The sequence below is a fragment of the Vipera ursinii genome, assembly GCF_947247035.1.
Source record: "Vipera ursinii genome assembly, chromosome: 5".
In the NCBI taxonomy this organism is placed as follows: Eukaryota; Metazoa; Chordata; class Lepidosauria; order Squamata; family Viperidae; genus Vipera; species Vipera ursinii.
This window is the reverse complement of record NC_139518.1, coordinates 29,562,677-29,587,681: the sequence shown is the minus strand read 5'-3', so window position 1 is coordinate 29,587,681 and position 25,005 is coordinate 29,562,677. Positions and strand designations below refer to the sequence as shown.

At 38.3% G+C, this 25,005-nt stretch overlaps 1 protein-coding gene across 2 annotated transcripts in view; it reads left to right on the top strand.

The window, feature by feature from the left end:
* Window positions 1-25,005, top strand: part of PLS1 (plastin 1) — a 62,584-nt gene that overhangs the window by 10,021 nt on the left and 27,558 nt on the right. For both annotated transcript variants that reach the window (XM_083364689.1, XM_083364688.1), the window contains exons 2-6: window positions 11,029-11,120; window positions 16,953-17,116; window positions 19,381-19,510; window positions 21,079-21,211; window positions 22,122-22,203. In XM_083364689.1, the coding sequence (XP_083220815.1) occupies window positions 11,051-11,120; window positions 16,953-17,116; window positions 19,381-19,510; window positions 21,079-21,211; window positions 22,122-22,203 (579 nt within the window). In that variant the 5' untranslated portion in view covers window positions 11,029-11,050. The remainder of the gene's footprint in view (window positions 1-11,028; window positions 11,121-16,952; window positions 17,117-19,380; window positions 19,511-21,078; window positions 21,212-22,121; window positions 22,204-25,005) is intronic.

The window sequence follows — 25,005 nt, the reverse complement described above, 5'->3', positions numbered from 1 at the left end:
TATCCAGAAGAGACTGATATGACATTGCTATGAGTAAAATATTTATTCTGTAACATTATAAGTATTGTCATAAATTAAGTGTGCTTAAAGTGTATTTGTTCATTGCCTTACTTGGTCTTGCAGTTCAACTATGTTTACTAGCCCTAGAGCATGGGAAAGTCCTGTAAGTTTAAAGCAGTCCAGAAATCTTATGAATAAATAAAATGCAGTTAAATCATATCATGGATAAAAATTTCCTGTGGTTTGCATCACACATTTTTTTTTGTCTTTGTGAGAAAAAAATAGTTATATGAGTCTCTCCTATTGTTCATCTTTTGGGGTGTTTGGAGAAATATCCAAAATGATGTTCTTTAAACAGGAATTCTTAACTCAAAAAAGAGAAACTTCTTAAAAAATAAAAAATGGGTGCCTGCCAGATAATAGCAGTATGGTAACATATTTATTATTTTGAAATAACTAAGTCATTCCACACTAATATTTCATAGAAACGCTGTGGCAGGATCGGAAATGTTATTGGGCTAAAGCAACTGGCCATGGAGCAATTAGTGAAAATTCTTATACAACAGTGTGAGATTGGTCACCAATTAGAACCGATACATAGTTGTAGTTGTTGCAGCTAAAAGTTGTACAATTCAATACTGCATTTAAAAGAGCAATTACTTTTGTACAGAGGCACAATGTTTATTGGTTTATTTTATGTATGATATAAATTTAAAAAAGCAATGAATGTTTCTATTGCATTTTCAAGTCATGCTCCCTTTATATATCAAAATGGTATAATATAACTTTGTTATGCAAAAATTCAGTAAAACCTAAAAGGACTGAGTACTTTTTAATAGAACTCTAGGTATGTAAGAAATATCAGTTCATGTTTGATCTGTGATTGTCTAACCAAGTTAAAAGTCAGCATCAGTATTTGAAAGCTAGTATTTAAAATTTTCAGTTTCATTTTAATTTACTCTTGGCTTTTGACAATGAGCTTCATATGGACTTAATGTTGCTTTAGAGATGCATACCTTGAGTGTACTGTGCTGTGAAATTCATTAATCCCTTGTCAGACAGGCATGCACAATGTTATGTTGAATTAACTTCAGGAGTAACCAGTTCTTTGGTTTTGGCAGATGTCTGTGAGGGTGATTGTCTAATTGTTATGCCAATTTTATGCTTTCTTTCCAAGATGAAAATTTCAAACACTAATTGCAATCAAAGTTTAAAAAGGGGGGACATTAAAACATTAAAATTGCTAAGCACATTGATTTGTGCTTCTTAGATTGTAAGCTGCCCTGAGTCTTCGGAGAAGGGCGGGATATACGTAAATGAGATTTAAAAAAACAAAAAAACAAAAAAACCCCTAAAGTACAAACATTTAATTCTTTCATTGATGGAAAAATCCTGTCTTGGTTGTTGTAGATTATTTTAGTAATCTAATCTAATAGTCTTTTGAGCCATATACAGTTTTGCCAAGTATTAAAAAGCTAACCAAAGGATATATTACTGAATAATTAATATTAGGAGAGGAAGCCTTTGAATATTTTAATGATATAAATAGGCCTCTAATTATCACTAACTTTAATCATTTGAGGGTACAAAATTTGCTTGCTAATACAGTGCATTTGCACATTTGTATTAATTAGGACGCTGAGCTTGTCGATCAGAAGGTCGGCAGTTTGGCAGGTCGAATCCTGAGTGCTGCGTAACAGAGTGAGTGCCTGTTACTCGTCCCAGCTTCTGCCAACCTAGCAGTTCGAAAGCACGTAAAAATGCAAGTAGAAAACTAGGGACCACTACGGGGGAAGGTAACAGCATTCCGTGCACCTTTGGCATCTAGTCATGCCGGCCAGATGACCACGGAGACATCCTCGAACAAGCGCTGGCTCTTCGGCTTTGAAACGGAGATGAGCACCGGCCCCTAGAGTCAGAAACAACTAGCACGCATGTGCAGGGGAACCTCTACCTTTACCTATTAATTAATTATTACTTTATTAACTTCTGGAGAGTCATTAAAGTAGCCAATTAGTCTCCACTTATTGCAAGACTTCAGGCTGTTGATGATTAAAAGTTTCTAGTTCACTATTCAATGAAATGTTAATTTTTGCTGATGGAGTAAAAGTCTAGCAGAAAGTTGAATCATTCTTTAAATTTTGTAGTTACATGACTGTTGGGGAAAACATTATTCTTGATTTTTGTATGGCTAGCTAGGGGATTATTTTAAATGGAATGAACAAATTTTGTTTTTACCCCAACTTTTCTTTTCAGCACTCAAAGCAGCCTACAAGCACCACAGCAAAAATAAGTATAATTATATAATTAAAATCAAGGAAAATGTAAATATTTTTCTCTGTGTACATCATACTTAGAGTTTAAACTGTCATGGCTGTTCTTCAACAGAAGTGGAAAAAGCGTATTATGCAATTTTAAAATCAAGACTAACTAAGGAATAATTTGCTATTCAAATCTATGTATCAGAAAGTTTCTATATCCAACCAAACAAATTTAAAAAAGGAAAACCTTATAATACTTAACGCTATCTTTATAATCATAACTGTGTCATGTGATCACTTTTCCTTTCATGCAAGCATATAATATAAACTGCTTTGTTTTAACCTAGACTTCATTTACTGATGTTACACACACACACACACACCAGTGAGAACATAAATTTAAATAAATACCCTGAATAAATAAATGTCTATTTATACAAATATTAATTCGTAGTTTCACCTTTTTTATGGAGAAATATATTTATGATGGGCTAATGTCTTCAATATATATTTTATATAATTTGCATTCTGCATTTCCTTGACAAGTCTGCCTGATCAAGCAGTGCAAGTTATTTAATAATTGTACATTGTACATTTAACACATTGAAAAACGTCATAAATCACAGTTATGTGACTGTGGGATGTTGCAGCTGTTCATAAATGGGAGCCAGTTGCCAAGTGCCTGAAATGAGGGGTGGGTGGGGAGACAATACTAGCCACTACCCACACAACACTTACGGCAGTGGTGGCATGGGGATGAGCATGTGCACTGCCCAGCTACTCACACAGCCCAGCGGCCAAGAGGCTGCGGCCTGATAGTGGGCCGTGACCCATAGGTTGGGGACCTCTGGTATAAAGCTTCTTGCTTGAATTGGTAGTTGGACTAGAAGACCTTCAAGTTTCCTTCCATCTCTGTTATTCTCTATAGCTGCCAAGTCAGTCATAAAGCCACAGAAGGCAATGACTGTTGAAGTACTTTCACACAGCAGTTTCAACTTCCGAACCCCTCTAAAGCAGTTTAAAATAGACATACAAACCACTCTATGCTGAATTAAGGGATTACAAGCTTGTAAAAAGGGAGTCATGGGGGTTTTTGTTTTGTTTTGTTTGCAAATATCTCTAACCATGGTTGTATGTAGGCTAAAGCAGGAAAGGAAGAAAGAGGACAATAAACATGAATCAAAATAACTTGGTTTTAAGGCTGCAAGAACTCCTTGTAAACCCAGATCAATACCACCACTCTTTTCATTCCATTCTATTCCATACCACCATTTCTGGAATTACTAAAACAATGTCATCGTTCTTTACAAAAGGGAAAGAAACTAATTTTAAAAACACAAGTAATCTGAGACTCCACATATCCATTCATTTGCAAGAAGGTGAAAAAAAGAATTCTTGCCAATTTCATTCCTGTTAAATAAAATATTTATTTTATAAATTTCCTGTTAAAAACATTTTGTACTGTTTTTATTTATTTATCAAATTTAGAGACCACCCGTCTCTCAGAGTGATTTATTAGAACAGCTGATAAGTTCAAAAGATAGATGGAAAGCTAGTAGGGAGCAGCCTGCAGTGGAAAAATGAACCATTCTTAACCACTGTTTAGCAGTTGAGAAAATGAATAAGACACGCAATTAGGACAACATGACAACTAATATTGGACCTAAAATAATTAAACTTCTGAATTCAACAAATGTTTTTCTTTCAAAGTTTCTCCAGGACATTACTATTCATTAATATTTTTATTTTCATATAATCCAGTTTTAATGCCAGTTCTGCTGGTTTTAGGATAAAATTGCTTTAATAGCCAAATTAATAATTTTATTTTAGCAATAGCATATATATACCATATCAGAGTGCTTTACAGTCCTCTCTAGATTTACAGAGTCACTATATTGCCCTGAACAATCTGGCTCCTCATTTCCAACTTCGGAACCATGAAAGGCTGAGTCAACTGTGAGCCAATCAGGATCGAACTCCTGGCAGTGGGTAGAGTTAGCCTATAATACTGCATTCTAACCACTGCACTACCACGGCTCTTAAAAGTTTCTAAAATGATAGTTTATTACATCAAACCCAACAGTGAAATTTAGGGAGCCTTAACTATTTGATTATGGTATGTGCTTTTATAGGCCACAGTCTATGTAATCAGATACATGCTATGTGGAATCAGAAGCACAGTTAGTTGGATAGGCGTGATTATGTGTGGATTTCTAATCTGTTAGATTGGAGAGGAATAAAATTTAAAAAGTTGGATTGGGAAAGTGATTGTGAATAATCAGATTCACAAACTAGATATTTGTTGCTGTTAGTTGTGTCTGACCCATTGCGACCCCATGGACAACGTTCCTCCAAAGTAGATATACAGTAGGTAAAAAAAAGTGTAGCCTTCATTTGTATATGGAATTTTTTTTATTTTCTGTATTTTAGTTTCATGAAGTTGTCACTTCATGGGAATGCAGAATGCAGAAAAATACCTTGCATTTTTAAAATGAAATGAGAGCAAATGAATTTTGTATACTATAAGTGAAATGAGTGCATATATTTTAATCTTGCACTTAAATAAGATAAAATTGATGAACAAGATCTAGTCCTATTTAGACATAAGTAAATTTTCTATCTATGTTTTATTCGACTTATTTCCTCTGTTTGCATGACATATTTAACTGGGTCATGGGGAAGGAAATATACACAGACTCTAAAACCTAGCCAATTAATCCAGAGGAAATTAGATATAATCCCAAACACACCCGGTAATCCGCATTATTTGCTGTAACAAGGTACAGGGTAAGGAATTGCCTGGGGGAAGGGATTGCTGGGTCACTTACTGACATGCAAACAGGGCCATTAATTCCAATTTATAAGTCATGGCCATTTTTTTAGTAAACAATGTGATGCTTATAACGATACACAGTTACAATTGATAAGTTCTGTTCTTTGCATATGACACAGTTGGTGTGAACAGAATTAATAATAATAATAATAATAATAATAATAATAATAATAATAATAATAATAATAAGTTGGAAGGTGCCTTGGAGATCATCTAGTCCAGCCCCTGCTCAGGCAGGAAACCCTATACCATTTCAGACAAATAGCTGTCCAGTCTCTTCTTAAAAACTTCCAGTATTGGAGCATTCAAAGCTTCTGGAGGCAGGTTGTTCCACTGATTAATTGTTCTAACTGTCAGGAAGTTTCTCCTTAGTTCTAGGTTGCTTCTCTCCTTGACTAGTTTCTATCCGTTGCTTCTTGTCCTGCCTTCAGGCGCTTTGGAGAATAGCTTGACTCCCTCTTCTTTGTGGCAGCCCCTGAGCTATTGGAACACTGCTATCGTGTCACCCCTCGCCCTTCTCTTCATTAAACTACACATACCCAATTCCAGCAATCGTTCCTTATATGTTTTAGCCTCCAGTCCCCTAATCATCTTTGTTGCTCTTCTTTGTACTCTTTCTAGAGTCTCAACCTCTTTTTTACATTGTGGTGACCAAAACTGGATGCAGTATTCCAAGTGTGACCTTACCAAGGCATTGTAAAGTGGTATTAACACTTCATGTGATCTTGATTCTATCCCTCTGTTAATGCAGCCTAGCACTGTGTTGGCTTTTTTGGCAGCTGCAGCACACTGCTGGCTCATATTTAAGTGATTGTCCACTAGGACTCTGAGATCCCTCTCACAGTTACTACTATTGAGCAAGGTACCCCTTATACTATACCTGTGCATTTGGTTTTTCCTGCCTAAATGTAGAACCTTACTTTTTTCACCACTGAATTTCATTTTGTTAGATAGCGCCCAGTGTTCAAGTCTGTCCAGATCCTACTGTATCTTAAGCCTATCTTCTGGAGTATTAGCTGTTCCTGCCAGCTTGGTGTCGTCTGCAAATTTGATGAGTTCACCATCTATCCCCTCATCCAAATTGTTGATGAAGATATTGAAGAGCACTGGGTCCAGAACAAAGCCCTGGGGCACCCCACTACATACTTCCTTCCATGTAGATGCAGTTCCATTGAGTACAGCCTGTCAGCCAGCTACGAATCCATCTGGTGTTGATGCTGCCTAACCCACATTTTTCTATCTTATCAAGTAGTAGGTTGTGATCTACTTTATTAAATGCCTTACTGAAGTCCAAGTAAATTATATCCACAGCATTCCTTTGGTCCACTAATTTTGTCACTTGGTCAAAGAATACAATAAGATTTGTCTGTCACAATCTGTTTTTGACAAACCCATGTTGGCTTTTAGTAATGACTTTGTTTGCATCAAGGTTTTCGCTGATTTATTGTTTGATTATCTTTTCCAGAATCTTCCCAGGTATTAAGGTCAGGCTCATAGGTCTGTAGTTTCTTGGATCTATTTTTTTTCCTTTTTTGAAGATGGGAACTACATCAGCTCTTTTCCAGTCCTCTGGTAGTTCCCCAGTGCTCCAGGATCTTTGAAAAATATAGTTCAGTCATCTTGTACCCTAGGTGGGATTAACTTTAGTTCAAAACAGCACAGGATACTTTGAAATTAACCTAACATATATCAGCTGACAGTGTCAAGTCAACAAGGAAAAAAAGAGTGTTATTCTTTTTCTATTGCCACAAAGCATCATCTACAATAAGAAGAACCCTGCAAAATGGTGCTCATTTAGGAACTTATCTTTTTTTAAATTTTATTTTCATCTTTGCTCAAATAGTTGGGGAAAAATAATGGAGTCTCCCTTGCTATGCCATAGCTGTAGTTGTACTGTGTTATAGATACCTGAGAAAATCCACATAAAAAGAATAAATTTTGAGTTTTTCGTTTTCATTGGTATTTGATCAACAAAAACAAGATGGGTCTACAGGCAGGAGTCTCTTATACATCACTAGTCATCGTAATTGCTAGAATGTTGGCCATTACTGCAGATACCCCCAAAGCTCATTGGAATACCATGGTTTAGTCAATGAGTGTCTGCTTGTCAAATTCCTAAACTGTACAAATACAATAACAAAACAAAATGCAAAATGAAAGCATAATATGCAAAAGGGAGCAATAATGCAGTCATTCCAAATCTAAACAATACAAATTAATACATTAATTAATACAAATTACAAAATAATTAATACAATAATGCAAATTAAAAACTAATTGAAAGCCAATTAAAAAGCCTGGGAAAATAGAGAGGTTTTCACCAGGTACCAAAATGCTAATGAGCAATTTGAGACTCTCTTGAAAGGAAATTCTGTAAATAGGAATCACCACACAAAAAGCTTTCTCTCTTGTACAGATCTACCTCACCTCCTTTGTGGAAGTGGATCTCATTACAGTAGACCATCTTGAGGTCTGTTGGGAGGTCCACTAGAAGATTTTAACTAATTAACTGTTTGACTTAAGAGGATAATTAAGAGAATTAAGCAGAAAAAAGAAGGGATGGGGAAAATGTACTCTGACATTCTAAAAAGAAGCATTACATAAATATAATTCATACTTCATAGGCTACACTTAAACTAAAAGCTTTGGAATAGTAATTGCATATAACATATACATGATATTTTCTGATATTAAGGGTGAAACAACCATAGTCTTAACTATAGGGAACACTGCCATGCTCTGCATCTTTAACCTTCAAGCTATAGAAGAGAGAAGATCATTCTGACACAGTGGTTTGGGTGTGGAGAAAGAGTTTAGAATCCACATGGTTAACTTAAAATAGCTTAAATAAAAGTTATACTATATTAAACATTGTAAATTGTAATATATGCTGACATTAAAGCAAGCAACGGGGGAATAGTAATTTTATCAGATTTTTATACTATAATTTCAAAATGGATACTTGTCTTAATATAGTAAAATTATAGAAATTGTGCCATCTTAAAGTATATTTTATGGTTTGTATACCAGGCTGGCCTATTCAACCATGAGTAAACTAAACTATGACCAGATAATATATGTGAATCCAGTATTCAAGTATTCAATCTAGTATTCAAATTGTGAGAATTTAAAATAGCAAAGAACAGAAATATATATATGCAAGTGGGAGATATTATTATTAGTGGAATGCTAACATTTGCAACTCTTTTGTATACATTAAACCTTGTGGGATTACTGCATGGTCTTACAGTACTATGCAATACTTTCAAGTCACTGTTAGTTGTATCAAAAGGTGTTCATTTACAGCAAGCAATATTACTATGAAAATAAGTATGACAGCTAAATAGTTAAATTGAAAATTATATGTTATAATGTGTTTAATATTTTTATTATTGTTACTTGCTATTTGATGTAATTTCTATCCTTGGCTCATTGCATATGCTAACATTCCTTCTCCTCTAAACCTATTCACAGCACGCTTAACATGCAGTTTGTAACCACAGATCATTTTAGTCCAAAGAACAAGGAACAAATGTAATTGCAAAAGTTCAATTTATTGTTTTATTTATTGAATCTTTATTGGATTGTGACCTTTTGACAATTATAACATAATACAGTTTGTTCACATTAAATAAAAGAAGAAATAAAATAAATTGTAAAGTATATCCAACTACATTCTGCAGAAACAAAATATCCAAGTCAGATTTCTTGGTTTTACTCTGAAGTAGAGGTGAGAAAAATCTTTTTTTTATATACATCTGTATTTATGTATATGAAGAAAGAATGGAAACAATTGGTATTCTTTACAGATAGTACATCTGGCAATTTACATTTATTATATAAAATGATATCTTATTTTATTTGGGTCTCAATTTTGTATCAACTCAATTACTACTCACCACTTTTATTATGATAATTTGGGCATTAATAAAATAACTTAAAATCTAAAATGTCCATTTTATGAAATTTACTTTATTATCCCTACCAGCTAAAATAGAGGTACTAGCAGTAAAAGTGATATCCCTTTCTTAGTAACTAGAGATCCAAGGAATTCAATAATTGCCTTTACTAGCTTGCCTTCATTTTATAGAAATTTCCTCAAGAAACCATAACCCCTCAAATATATTCCTACCATATATTCTTCTTCTACCCTTGTAAGATCACTATTACTTTTTTCCCCCCACTACAAGGGCAGAGGTATTGCTAACAGAAGATTGTAGAGTATCTACCAGCTAAAATTATCGATACCATACCATTAGATAGGCCCATTTTTTCAGTATGTGCCAAAATTCAGTATGGGAACAATTAAGAAAATATCCGCTGCTACTGGTTAATTTATTTATAGAATGTGTATGATTGCCTGTCTTACATATAGTAATCCTAAATGGCTCACAAGAAAAATCAACAATAAAAAAATCATACCACTCCTAAAAGGGTGCATCAATACTTCTCTCCAGTATTTTCTCTAAATTTATAATGAGCAAAAAGTTCATAGCCCTATTTTTTTTCTATCAAATCTGTAGCCAAAATCATTTTAAGGAAAAAAAGGAATAGTAAATTTTCATAATAATTGGAGAGAAAATTTGGAATTGACTTAGGTGTAATAATTGCTAAACTTTTAGATTTTATTTTACTAAAACTTGTTAAATATAACTACCAGATTTTTTAAAATATGCTGCTGTAGTTTTCAGCACCAAATTATATAAATTTGAGGTTTTATAGCCTTTCACAATTCCAAAGGAACCTGGATGGTGAAAGGGTCAAGACAGAATACAAACAAAGATATAGGTTAATAGGTTACAAAAAGAGCAACAAAATTGCTGATAAAACATTTGCATTTTCTATCAGCTCAGGTCAAAAGCTCATTGGAAAAATAATTATTGCTTTGCTTTTAACATTCATGGAGGTAGGAGACAGGCAAACCTCTGCAGAAAGTTCCATAAAGTGGAGTTTGCTACTGAGAAGACATGCCAACTATATATTTCATGTAACTTGTAAAACCTGTTCTTGGATTCTGCAGGGTTTCAAAGGAACAAGTACTTTGAATTTCAACTAGTAACCAATGCATAATGTAGATATTTTTCTGAGCGGTGGGGTTTTCCCACTAGAAATCTTGCTTTTGCATCTTTGTGTGGTGATCAGGTTATCTCCAGGGCTGCTCCCTATAGAATGTGTTACAGTCATCCAACTATATGGAGATAAGACATGAGTTGTTCACATTATTTAGACAGCATTTGTAATATGTGTAAAAAATATACATACTGCTTGTAATTCATGATTTTAATAGCAGTTTATATGTAAACACAGCTTTAAAAACTCTTACTAAAAGTACTTGCAAATGCATACTTAGCATATAGCAGCAAGACATAAGCAATGCAAATTTTAAAAAATCACAAATAAAAATTCAAGCAGCAACATAATATTAAACATTTGTCCTCTATTGTTCCTTAGGCTTGTTGATCACCTTTATTTTATTCATTTTATTTTTTTTTCTCCTCAAAATTTTAAATAATATTCTCAGTTAATCAGTATTGTTGGGATGCACAAAATACAGTACATCAAATTACTCCCTTTAGTCTTCCAGCATTAGGTATCACCCCACAAATGTTGGGTTGCAATTCCATAATTTCTAGTCATTATGAAGCTGCATTGATACCACTGAACACTTTCCTTTTGATGCAGGTAGAAGTAGAATCTTCAGTCTTATGTCAGCATAAATTAATAAACCCAATTGTTATCGATATAACTCTTTTTGTCTGGTGAGAAATTAATCCAAAATCTGTAACTTTTGCATAATGTGAAACTTATACTTAGAAAAAAGAAACTTATACCTAATGCTCAGAATAAATTCTAATGGATCACAAACAATATTTCAAGTTCATTGAATAATATCTTTCCTTATTGTACTTTGTATATATGTCTTATTATTTTCAGACATAAAAACCTGGCAATCAAGATGGAAAATAACGTAACAACAATTTCTCGAGAGGAACTGGAAGAACTAAAAGAAGCATTCAGTAAAATAGGTACGTTTGCTGATGTTTTCTAAGGTTTTAACTGACCCTTGTTGAGGATATAAGATTAAAAATTGATCACATCTACTACTTTTGATTTCATAACCCTGTCCCTTTCAAAGATAATATCAAGATATCTGCCATGATAATTTAATAATAGATTCTATGTGTAATAATGATAATGTTTCACATGTAAGTTTCCATAACACAGTGTTTCTCAATCTTGACAACTTTTAAGATGTGTGAACCAACTCCCACAATTTCCCAGCCACATGTAATGTTATATTGCCAGAGGTTTGCTATAATCACATAAGCCCTGCTGATCCCCAGTATATATTATCATGTCATGAGAGTATTGGAAGAAAATCCTGGGTTCGAAGTTCAGCCAGGTCACAAATAAACATGCTGGGAAGCGGCTTGAAAATTAAGTTAGTTTTATTGTACTACATTTCATGGAGTATAGCAATCGGAAGTAGGGTATGAAGTTAGAATGCTGAGCATGTTAGTACTTCAGTACTAATGGGCTTTGATCAGGGAGTATGTACTTTGATATTAAGTATATTAGATGGGTAGAGATGTTCCTACCCCAGGATATGTTGTTTCTTGTTTTATAGGATATGCAATCTTAGATGTGTAGATCTGTTCCTAGGTGTGAAATTTTGAGGAGTGCAATATTGTAATAAAGATTTCCTTTATCTTGAGAGGATTCCATTTTGTGTTTATTTGCCGGTGCACACTGTTTTCCCAAAAAGACCAATTAATCAATTGCAGTCCAAGTGTCAATGCAGGCGGGAAAGTTCAAGGGACTTCATTGTATCTTTCTTTTGGGGCTACTGGTGGATCAGGGGCATTTCATGAATGTTAAGCACAGATGTCACAAAGGTTTTTATCTTCCAACAAGAAAATTATGCAGATTGGGGACAATGAAATCTGAACAATTGCATTAATGCAAAGGCTAAGATTTCCTTGATATGTTTTGCCTGAAATAACCTTGTACTTTAATTTGAGGGCTATTTAGAAGGTATACCCTAGACTTGTTAAATTGTGTAGAAAAAAAGAAAAGCTGCTATGTTTGGCAATCCAAATAAACTGATTACTCTATGGCATCCTTCCCTTGCTTCATACATAAACTTCATATATAAGAATAATTAGATTGACGTGAAAGTAGCAAATCTTCCTGACACCAGCAAGACTCACATTTTAGCATCTTCTCAGTGTTCATGAGAACTTTTGATATGTAGACTAGCTGTCTTCCATTGTATTGATTTACTCAAGAATAGATAATAAAACCATTCAGGCTTTTCCATATTATAGCACAGGAGAGCCACATTGTTACAACACAAATAATTGTGAATAATTGATGGGGCATTCCATATCTTTGATAAGTTAATACATACTGTATGCGTAACTTACTTGGTATCTACATCGAAATTGGGTCTTGGTTTTGCTTGTTGGGAATGCAGTGATTACTCTATTTCTTTGTTAGTTTAATAAAGAAACTGGAACATACATTTTTTTCTTTAGAGGTGTGTTTTTCCACCACACTCTGAAATCTATATTTTAGTGAAATAAAGCAAAATTATTCTTTTTCTGCAAACAACTGCTATACAATCTGAGATATGTACTTGGAAAACTCAACTAATTATCTATGGACTCATCTCGGGCGTCAGAGGAATGTTATGAAGAGAGATGGGTGATTTCATATTGATAGGGATTTGTAAGATAACTAGGGAGTAATGAATTGGCATACAATGCACTGACTGGAGAAGCAAAGTAAAATCTTATAAAAATTAGTTTGGCAAAAAATAAATATGAGACAGATATAAAGAAAATAGATTGAGTCCAATCAATTATACTATACTGAATGTTTCCACACTAATACACAAAATATGGCTTAAACAAGCAAGATGAGCTAGAAGTCATGAGGCATAAATTTTTTGAAGGGTTAGGGAGGGGGGAGGGTCAGGCCCAGCAAATCGGGGGGAAGATCCCACCAGACCTGTCTCAGCCTAAGTTGGCCAATGGTCGCGGCAATATGAGGGCCGAGGAGAGTCTTGGAAACCAGGGTACAGGGATACCGATCCCCACAGTAATTGGGAATGGCAGCAGATGGAGGAGCAGAGGGCCATATCGTATTCTGAGATCATGCCCACGCTATCTTCTTGCTGTGGCGCGCTCTGACCCTCTGGCTCTCGCTTGCTGCCCTGGGGAAGAGGGAGGTCTGACTCCTGAGCTCAGGCTGATCTATTTTAATGCCAGGTCTGTTGTGAATAAAGCTCCCCTCATCCATGACTTGATCGAGGAGGAAGACGCAGACCTGGCATGCATCACGGAAACCTGGCTGGGCCCAGAGGGAGGGGTCCCTCTGACTGATTTATCCCCTCCAGGTTTCCGTGTGCTACATCAACCTCGAGCCCAGGGTAGGGGAGGTGGCGTGGCGGTCGTTATCAGAGAGACCCTCCATCCGCGGGAGGCCACTGCCCCTCAGATAGACGGATGTGAATCCCTCCTCTTAAGATGGGGTCCTGGTGGTCAGTTGGGCCTACTTCTGGTATAACTCTCTCCAAGCTGCACAGCAACGGTTCTACCCAAGCTACCTGACGCCATCTCAGGATTGGCGGTCGAATTTCCAAAGCTTATGGTACTGGGAGACTTTAATCTACCTTCCCTGGGCAGTGCATCAGAAGTGGCCCGAGAGTTCATGGCCTCCATGACGGCCATGGACCTTACTCAAATTACTCAGGACCCAACTCACGAGGGAGGAAACATGCCGGATCTAATTTTTGTCTCTGGGCAGTGGCTAAATGGGCTGGGTGGGGTTACTCCAACATCACAACCCCTTTCATGGACAGACCACTACCTCCTGCGGTTGGGCCTCCGTCACGTCACCCCCCGATGTCAGGAGGCGGAACCGACCAGGTGGTTCCGCCCCAGGCGCCTGATGGACCCAGATAAATTCCAGATGGCGCTTGGACCGATTCCCACCTCCCTCTCCCACAACCCGGTCGAGTCCTTAGTTAATGCCTGGCAACAGGCTGCTTCAGAGGCGCTCGACCGCGTTGTCCCTTTGCGGCCTCTGATCCGGCGCAAGTCCCGACTCGCTCCTTGGTTCTCCAAGGACCTGCGGGAGATGAAGCGCCAGAGAAGGGGCCTAGAGAGCATTTGGAGAGCCAATCGGTCTGAGTCTGACCGAACACAGTTAAGATCGTTTTCTAGATCCTATCTTGTGGCAATGAGGGTGGCAAAGCGCGCCTACTTCACCACCCTCATTGCGTCTGCAGATAATCGCCCGGCCGCCCTATTTAGAGTGGTCCGCTCCCTTTTAAGTCAAGAGACGGGAGAGGACCCCCTACATGGACGGGCTGAGGAATTTAGTAAATATCTGGTGGACAAAATTGCTCAGATTCGGGCTGGTCTGGACTCTGACTGGGCAGTATCTAATGAGAGGAAAACGATGAAGTTGGCCAAGTACATTTGGGAAGAGTTCGATCCTGTGACTCCGGATGAAGTGGACAAGATCATGGGGAAACTAAGTGCCGCCACATGTTTGTTGGACCCGTGTCCCTCCTGGCTAGTCTATGCTTCTCGGGAGGTTACACGAGGCTGGCTCCTAGCAGTTATCAATGCCTCACTGAGTGAAGGGTACTTCCCTGCTGCCTTGAAAGAGGCGGTGGTAAGGCCCCTCCTCAAGAAACCGGCACTGGACCCAGCTGTTTTAAACAACTTCCGTCCTGTCTCCAACCTTCACTTCCTTGCGAAGGTCGTTGAGAGCGTGGTGGCACGACAGCTCCCTTTGAACCTGGAGGAAGCTGAATATTTAGATCCGTACCAATCGGGTTTCAGACCGGGGCATAGCACGGAGACGGCATTGGTCGCGCTGGTGAATGATCTCTGGCGGGCCCGAGATAGAGGTTATTCTTCTGTCCTGGTCCTATTAGATCTATCAGTGGCTTTTGATACCATCGACCATGGTATCTTACTGCGTCGTCTTGAGGGGCTGGGAGTGGGAGGCACCGTTCTGCGTTGGTTCTCCTCCTACCTCTCGGACCGTTCGCAGACGGTGTTGGCAGGAGGGCAGAGGTCAAGCCCTAGTCCTCTTAATTGTGGAGTGCCTCAGGGTTCGGTGCTCTCGCCCCTCCTGTTCAACATCTATATGAAGCCGCTGGGAGAGATCATCCGTAGCTGAGGGGTGAAATATCATCAATATGCTGATGATACCCAGCTATTCATCTCCACCCCGAACCAACCCAGTGATGCCCTTGATGTGATGTCCCGTTGTCTGGAAGCGGTACAGATTTGGATGGGAGAAAACAGGCTTCGACTCAACCCGGCCAAGACTGAGTGGCTGTACATACCGTCATCTCGTTTAGTCCAAGAGGTTCCATCTCTGACTATAGGAGGAGAGATGTTACCTCCCATTGATAAAGCACGCAATCTGGGCGTCCTCCTAGATTCACGACTCAGTTTTGAAGATCACATTGGAACCGTGGCTAGGGGGGCATTTGCACAGATTTGTCTTATATACCAATTGCGCCCCTTTTGGGACCGAGATGCCCTACGTACAGTCACCCACGCACTCGTTACCTCCCGTATTGATTACTGTAATGCTCTCTACATGGGGCTGCCCTTGAAGACCACCCGGAGGCTTCAGCTGGTGCAGAATGCAGCTGCACGGGTTGTGATGGGAGCTCCCCGATACTCCCATATTACACCCCTCCTGCGTGAGCTGCATTGGCTACCAGTTGCCCTCCAGGTGAGATTTAAGGTGCTGGTACTTACCTTTAAAGCCCTACATGGCTTAGGTCCGGGATACTTGCAGGACCATCTGCTGCCGGGAACAAATTCCCATCGTCCAGTACGCTCACACAGAGAAGGCCTCCTCAGGGTACCGTCAGCTAGGCAATGTCGGCTGGCGACCCCCAGGGGAGGGCCTTCTCTGTGGGAGCACCAACCCTATGGAATCAGCTCCCCCCTGATAGCCCAAAACCTCCAATCCTTTTGCCGCGGCCTCAAAACACACCTGTTCCACCAAGCTGACCTAGACTGACAGGCATTTTAATTAATTTATATTTAGTATTTTTAATTCATTTTTAAATTCTCTAATTTTTTATTGCACTGATGTTCTCAATTTCATTTTATCTTGATTTATGTACTTATTATATGTTTTATTGTTAGCCGCCCTGAGTCCTTCGGGAGATAGGGCGGGATATAAATCCCATCAATAAATAAATAAATAAATAAATAAATAAATAAATAAATAAATAAATAAATAAATAAATAAATAAATAAAGGCAAGTGTAATACAAAAAGGATTCTATAAACATAGTAAGATGAATTGCACCAGTAGAGCATTGGATATGATAGGTAAACTTTATTTCAGAAGAACAGGCAACACATATAAACCAGAAATGATCTCACCTATGCAGAGATCCATACAGAGATTCAAATAACAAGTGTTATTTGAAATGGCAAGTTGAAATGGCAAGCTAACAGAAGTGCTATGTTCCTAGGGGTCTGATACATACCACCAAATAAGTCATTAGAGGTACATGATAATTTTATAAAGCAGATAATTGAAGCTTCAAAAAATCATGAAGTAATTGTGATGATATATCCAGATAGATAGGATAGGATAGGATAGGGCAAGGCAAGGCAACCTAGAAATATGAATAGGTTCTCAGTTAATATTTGAAATGATCATAGTTCAGCAAATATATATTATCTATTACTAAAGATAGCCCAAATTCAAGCCGGTAATTAAAAAAAATAAAAATGCATTGTTTTAAAACAGCAATTGAAATATCAATAGTAACAAAGCACTTATGTTTGTTTTTTAATTTATAGACATTGACAATAGTGGATATGTCAGTGATTATGAACTTCAAGATCTTTTCAAAGAAGCAAGTCTTCCGTTACCTGGCTATAAAGTTCGTGAAATTGTGGAAAAAATTATAGCAGTGACAGATAGTAACAAGGATGGCAAAATCAATTTTGAAGAATTTGTCTCAGTAAGCAAGCTAATATCTTAGGTTATATGTTTATCTGAATATAACTGGATTAGTATTAATTAATTATATATGAAACAAACACCATGTGGAGAAGCTGGGCCAGGCGAGGTGAAACTGGCAAGAAGCAGAAGAGGTGAGCACATGGCATCCGGTGTCCCAGGTGAAAGGGAAGCGCTCAGAACATAATCAGCCAGCAGGGCAAAATAGTCACCCAGGACGCCTAGTGCCAGCCGCCTCATCTGTGCACGCCCAGGCAGGTTTGGCTTCTCGCCAGCTTGGCCTCACCCAGCCCAGCCTCTTCGTGTGGTGAGGAGTGCGCCGCTGCCTGCCAAAACCAAGCAGGCTGGGGTCTGGGTGGCATAGCACAAGTAACGTGGACTCACTCCATCCCAGCCCGCAGAGCCCCCAGAGCCCGGTGTATGAAATGGGAGACGGTCATTTGCTGGTCTCCTTCAGGGGATGCTGCCTTTCTTCATTCCTTGCGGAGGGGGACCTTTCCCCCGCTGTGTTTCTTGTCTGTTTTTCTCCCTCCCTCGTTGCAAATATCTTCCTGCCACTCTGCTCTTAAGACTGTGCCGCTCTTATCCAGGGATTTACAGTGGTCTTTCAAGCCATGGCCACCGGCAGCAAGGCCACCAGCCACGCTGGCAGACTTTCCCCCTGCCCTTGTCCCTTCCTGGGCATGGAGGGACAAAGGAAGGAGATGGGAATGAGAAAGGGAGGCAGGGAAGGAAGGAAGGAATGGACAATGAGAGGGAGGGAAGGAAAGAAGGAAGGATGGGACAATGAGAGGGAGGGAGGGTAGGAAGGAAGGAAGGATGGGACAATGAGGGAGGGAAAGAAGGGACAATGAGAGGGAGGAAGGAAGAAACAATGAGAGGGAAGGAAGGAAATCAGAATGAGAAGCAGGGAGGCAGGGAAAGAGGGAGGGCAGGGATGGAGGGAGCAAGGAAGGAAGGAAGGAGGAAGATTGAAATGGGAGGGACTGTCTGAGGGAAGCCCCACCTTAGCACTTGGCCACCAGCAGACCTGCTGCCCTTTCGCCATCCCCTTGCCCCCTCCTCCTGGCCTATCCTGAGGGTCTCCCATCCTATCGCTAAGGATGCTTTGGTTACAAAGCCTGGTGTCTTCTCATGGAGAGGAAGTGGGCCTCCCTCTGACCCAAGCACTTTGCCCTCCTGCACCCATCATAAGCAACCTGCCCAAGGAGAGTGGGCACATCAGCAGAAGCAGCCTTGACGAGGTAAGCACAGCCAGGAGCCTCCTCAGGGAAGTGGGGCTGGAGTGGGTTGGGTTGCAGGGTCCTGGTGCTCGAGAGCTCAAGGGTTGGGCTGGACGCTTGCCTTCTGCTGCCCAGGATTCTGGGCAGCCTATGCCACTGTCTGGGAGTCCCTCACACAGCCCAAGAGGGACAGCAAGGCTCCTTTAGTGGACCATGCCCTGGCGCCTACCCCAGGCCCACCCCCCTCCATCAGAGACACATGAATCCCCCCACAGCCCCCCACCCCCCCCAGGAGCTGTGCGACTTGAGTAATGTTGAGCTGGCCATGCCCCCTGGCCATTGACTTCACTTGTCAAAAAGTTGCAAAAGGTGATCACATGACTCTGGGACACTGTGACCATCATAAGTATGAATCAGTTACCAAGCATCCGAATGTAAATCACATGACCCTGGGAATGCTGCAACAGTCATAAGTGTGAAAATGGTCATAAGTCACTTTTTTCAAGCCATTATAAAGTTGAACAATCACTAAGCAAACTGTTGTAAGTTGAGGACTACCTGTACTTTATCACTTTTTTCCTTTTTTTTTTTTTTTGGTCATCAAGTTTTTGATACTTTGCTAGATGACTGGTGGTACTCGAATATAGCCATATCCTAAAAGTGGTACAATTTGTGAAAAAAGCCCTGCCATAAGATGCTGTTGATTTTTTTTTATTGGTATAAGTGTAAAAGTATATTCTTTATAGATATATCCAAAATATTTTAGTTTTCTTATAGTCTAAAAAGATCAAATATGAAGGAATTAAATAATAAAGAATTGGTTCACAATTATAAATGTCCTTGGTTTGTCCCTTTTCTCTCTCCCACCCCTTCTCCAGATAATTGATTTGCTTTATGGTATAAGTTCCATGCTTCAGTTAGTTGGAACAATTAAGTAGATATGCTAAGAAAACAGGAAGAAGAAAGTCAGGAATTATACTACTGTTTTGACATGGCTGCTCTTTGATGATTTTCTGTTCTATTTGATGTTGTTCTGTTCCAGGTTATTCAGGAGCTGAAAAGTAAAGATATTAGCAAATCATTTCGAAAATCCATAAACAAGAAACTGGGTATTACTGCAATTGGAGGAACATCATCCATTTCTAGTGAGGGAACTCAGCATTCTTACTCAGGTAAAAAATAGTATTGTTCAAAGAAACCTTTTTGTGAATGTAATGCCAGGATTAAGATTTATGCAGTTCTTACAGTATAATTAGAGAATGGCCTGCTCAAAATAAATAAACTTTTGTCCTCTAGTGCCCTATTGACTCACTAGATCCTTATTCAACAGTTCCATCTCCCACTTAAATTCTCTGGTGCTAATATTTCCATAATCATGACAGTCTCCTTCTTTTCTTGCACAATGACTGAAAAATGAAAAAAATAGATTTTATCCATTTTGGCAGCTTTTGAGAGTGAGATGTTCCTCCTGGGACATCCCACTGAAATTGTAATTACCCAGCAGGGTAGAGGCCCAACTGCCTTTTAACTTGGATTGATTTATTGTTGATATGCCATCATATTGTGCCAACTCTTAATGACTACATAAGTAGATTTTCTCCAATGTGATCTGTCCCTAACCTAGTCCACGTGACTGACCCAATTTTAAAATATTTTGCAGCGGTTGTTAAGTGAATGCAATGGTCTTTAACTGAACTAATGATTCACTATGGGTTGGCTTTCTGAAAAACCGAAAGTAAATGCTTGTTTTCAGCAAAACCATTGTAATGACTGTACGATTCTGCAAATGATAATAAATAGGGACTAATTGCCAAGTGACTGACATGTAATCATATAACCATAGGGAGAGACCCAGTCATTGGAACATTAAAACTGGGTAGCAAGTACCCAGGGAGACTCATTGAAGTCTGAATGATTGCTAAATGACTGGTCATAAGTCAAGGACTACCTGTAAGAATAAAACAGTATAATATCTAACAATTCCTAATAACGTATTAGATTGTGAAGAAAATTAGCTGCTTCTTCCATTGACCACCATCTTATTGAACTGATACTATTGCTGCATAAGAATACTTTTATGCAAATCAGATGTAAAACTGTTGGGATAGCAGTCAAATTATGTTACATAGATTTCTTCTGCAGCTATATGGACCTTCTACCCTGGAAGTAATTCAGTCCAACTTTTTAAAGGCTGTTTTCCATGTCCCTTGATAAACCATAAATGCATTCTCCTATTTGAAACTTGGTTATGTCATTTCTGCGGCTAGACTGAAATTTTGCCAATTGAAATGCTAGGGTGAATCATTGCTTCATTGTATGCTATTGGATATTTTTACCACCTTTTTGAAAAATCATCTAAACCAGTTTTTTTATTATTTTCTTATAATGGCTATAACCTCTAAATAAAGGTCTAGTTAAAGTTTTGGCAGAGCTTAAGCAAAGAGAATTGGACCTTGGTATTCAAAAAAAATCAAAATTTTCTCACCTTTGTATATCTCATATTTAAATACCTTTATATATCTCATAGCTAAATATTTTTTTATATCCATCATACTCCACAAAGAAAAGTATTCACATTGACACAATTTGATGTCCTATTTTCAATGATTACTAAGGATACATAACATAATATTCCCTATTAGGATTGCTTTTACAAGTGTGCAAAGACAGCAAGGTTGAGTCTGTGGCACATGTATTGCTAGACTGCTCTTAAAATATATTTTCCTCTTGTATTTTCCAGAAGAAGACAAGGTTGCGTTTGTTAACTGGATAAATAAAGCTCTTAAAGATGACCCTGACTGCAAACATTGTCTCCCTATGGATCCATCAAATAATAGCCTTTTTAATTCACTTGCTGATGGTATCCTTCTTTGGTATGTTCAGTTTTTAAAAATATTTATCAAAATACTGGCTGGTGAGTTCTTAAGACATTAACATTGCTTAATTTTGATACTATAAGCCCTATTTATTTTAGTTGGAAAGTTAAGCAATTTTTGAATTCATTGAAATCAATAAAATTAAACCATATACAGGTAGTCCTTGCTTATGAATATTAATTGGCATTTGGAATTCTGCTAAGCAGCACAGTCTTAAAGTGCAATGTCATGTGACTGCCCTGACTTATGAAGGCAGTTCTTTCAAGTCCAATTGCTGCCATTAAGCATGGTATGCTTCACAATTGCTGCTTCTGCATTGCTATTAGCAGTCTCATTGAGGAATTTTATAAAGGAAATGTCCATTCTCCCTTACCTCCCCTACCATTCATATCCACCTTGGATAAGAATGAACTGCTATTTTTAACAGCAGCCTTGGTTGTATATGGAATGCTTTAATACTAATTCATACTAATCCCAGAAATTATCCAAGTATAAGCATTTGAAAATCAGACCTAAGCTAATTGTTTCTAGCATGGTGCTGTTGTCTAAGAGCTATTGTCTTCATTCTCCATGCTAAGTCAAAGATAGTTCTGCTATTTTACATTTTAGCAGGGAGGAAATGTATGTTACATTAACATGCATATACATATGCTTATGCCTCTTCCTCTGTCTGTGGTAAGTTCTAAGCAGATTCTTCAGTTAATAACAGTTGAATATTAGTTACTTACATTATTTCACTTCTGGAAACAAAATACTCATTCCATAAGTTTCCATATTCTGTAATTCTATTAAATGTTTTGCTATTTAATGTGTTCACATTTATGGAGAATTTTAATCTGCCAATCTTTTAAATCACTTCACACTTTATTTCAGATTAAGCTAACAATTATTTTTCTTTATTTTCAAGCAAAATGATTAATTTATCTCAGCCAGATACAATTGATGAAAGAGCAATTAATAAGAAGAAGCTTACTGCATTCACTAGATCAGTAAGTAAACCATAGCCAAAATCTAGCTAGTTCAATGGCAATTAAGAAGATGAACAAGGCAGATTGTAAACTGCAAGTCATATATGGATGATGTTTGGGAAAGTGATTAAAATTTGATTGTAGCTCTTATGTAAAATTACATTATGATGCAAATGCAAACTTGAAAATTTCTTGCCCAAGCCAGAAATTTTGAGCAAGAAATAGTATTAATCCCATATAGCTAATTAGCATATAGCTAATTATTATTTTAAAACATTTCAAAGAATTTGGTTGGGTTAATACTGCTGAGTTGCAATATACCATATCAAATTGAAATGTATTTTAATTTTACAGTTTGGGCCTGATGTGTGAAACTGTGTGAAAATCGGAAACTCCTAAATTATTAAAATTGTCAGAAATTTTATTTGGAAGTTTCTGATTATATAATTAATCTAAATCTGCAAGTGAAAAATTGTACTAAGATACACATAGAAAACCTGCAGTGACAACAAACCAATGTTAGAATTTTTAAAATGTCACATTAAGTGTTCTGTGATCCCAGAATGCAATTAATTCTAGAGGATTCTGTTTCACGTTTATTGGGCACTCCGAAAATATTTATTTATTTATTTATTTATAGGTGGTTAGATTCCAATCTCCATATGTAACATTTTAGAAATGACAGAGATTTTGTTTTGGAGATGTTATACATTGAAGACATTTTAGTAATTTTAGACTCTGAACCTTATGAAGTACAAGGAGATTTATCCTTCATGGGGTGTAGCTAAGAAGATTGATTATTTATTATTTTGTTTTATTTATTAAATTTATATGCCTATCTCACTGTCTGAGGCTACTCTGCACCATTTTACTCCAGTGGGAAGTAATAGAATAAAAAATACTTTCAAAATAGGAAAAAGCTTTTTATTGCATAAAGTTTGATCAATATCACTCCAGTTAGCCAAAGTTTAATTTGTTGTTTGAGACCTGGGTTTCAATTATATTTAAGAGTATCAAACATACATTTTACTTTCAATATTTTTCTGTATTTTCTTTATCTTTGTTTCTGTTTTCTTATATTTCTTATATTTTATTTTTATATTTTGGGTTTTTTTCTCTTCTGGTTATAGATGGAAAAATGAATATAAAAAGAAGGCAATAAATTGTAATATTTCTAGTTATTTAAACTTTCTATATATACTGTATTGCTGTAGTAAATCCATAATATATGAGCCTTTGAGTAGAACAGTTTCAGGAAGCTTTCTGGAATTTTTTTGCAAAGCTAATGACTCAATTTTTCATTTCTAGCACATAATTTGGTACATAGTTCTATTAGTAATACATTTGTAACACATTTGTAGAACATATCAATTTGAGTTGTTTTAGTACTGCTTTTGTTATGCCTATTAACTACCTCCAATTTTTACAATTTCCCCTACCAAACAACTTTTTGTTTCAGTATATATTTTTCCATTCAAAACATTTTGTGTATGTGTATGTATTCATCTCTGATTCAAAAAGCCTTATTTAGTTTTCAGACCTCCATTTTTCTTACATCTTTCTTATGATATCTATTTTGATATCATATATAGCATTTTTTAGAAAATCCTAGTACAGACATATTCTGAGTTATGATGGTAACATTTATATTAAGTTACTAAAAGAATAAATTTATTTATTTATTTATTTATTGATGGGATTTATATCCCGCCCTATCTCCTGAAGGACTCAGGGCGGCTCACAATAAAACATATAATAAGTACCGTATATACTTGAATATAAGCCGACTCGAATATAAGCCGAGACCCCTAATTTTACCCCCCAAAAATGGAAAAAGTTGGTGACTCGAGTATAAGCCGAGGCTGGGAAATGCAGCAGCTCACCTTATGCTCCTCTCCAGAGATCTTCCCTCAGCAGCGGCCGGCAAAGTAGCTCGCACGCGAAACAAGCCCGGCAGAGGAGCCGGAGCGGCGAGCAGAGGCGCCCGGCCCAGATCCTGCAAGGCCCGGCCGAGACGCGCCCCCAGCAGCGGAGCTGCTCCGGCTCCTCTGCCGGGCTTGTTTTGCATGTGAGCTACTTTGCCTGACGCTGAGAAGACCCGCTTGGGCACTCGGGTTGGTGTCAGTCTCCGCAGGCCCTTCTCGTTTCCAGGAACGTCAAGCGCGCTTGGCTCTCCACCCCCACGGCAGGGCAGGGCAGGGCAGAGACTTGCTCGCCCTTCTGACGGCCCTGAAGAGAAACGAAGGGCTTGCAAACTCCCCGCGAGAAGCTGGGCGAAGCGCGCGGCTGGGCGAGTGTGTGCCTGCGCGCGTATTTACGAAAGAAACGCTCCGAGAGTTCTTCTTTCTCCGCCCCCTTGGGGGGAACTCTAGCGACTGCTGTAGCCGCGCTTCTCTTCTCGGCTCCGAAAATAGGGATTTCTACTCTCTCTCTCTCTCCCCTCCCCACCCCGCATTCTCCTGCCTCTTCGATTGCGACAATAAAAGGGCGAAGGGTGCGCTGGTTTCTTCCTCCTTCCTCCCCCCCTCCCCTCCCCTCCCCGATTGTCAGGTGAGGCAGCTGGAGGTCTGGCCGGGAGATTGTAGCCGTTTTGAAACGCCGCGTCTTGAAACGCCCGATCAGCTGATTTTCGGGTGGAAGAGCCGCGGCTTGAATCTGTTTGCATCTGCCTGAATTAGACCGAAACGGCCTGAATTTGACCAGAGTTGCTTTGTAATGGCTGGAGGAACTGCAGAGGAGGTCTTGCCGGGAGATTGTGGCCGTTTTGAAACGCCGCGGCTTGAAACGCCCGATCAGCTGATTTTCGGGGCGGAAAGAGCCACG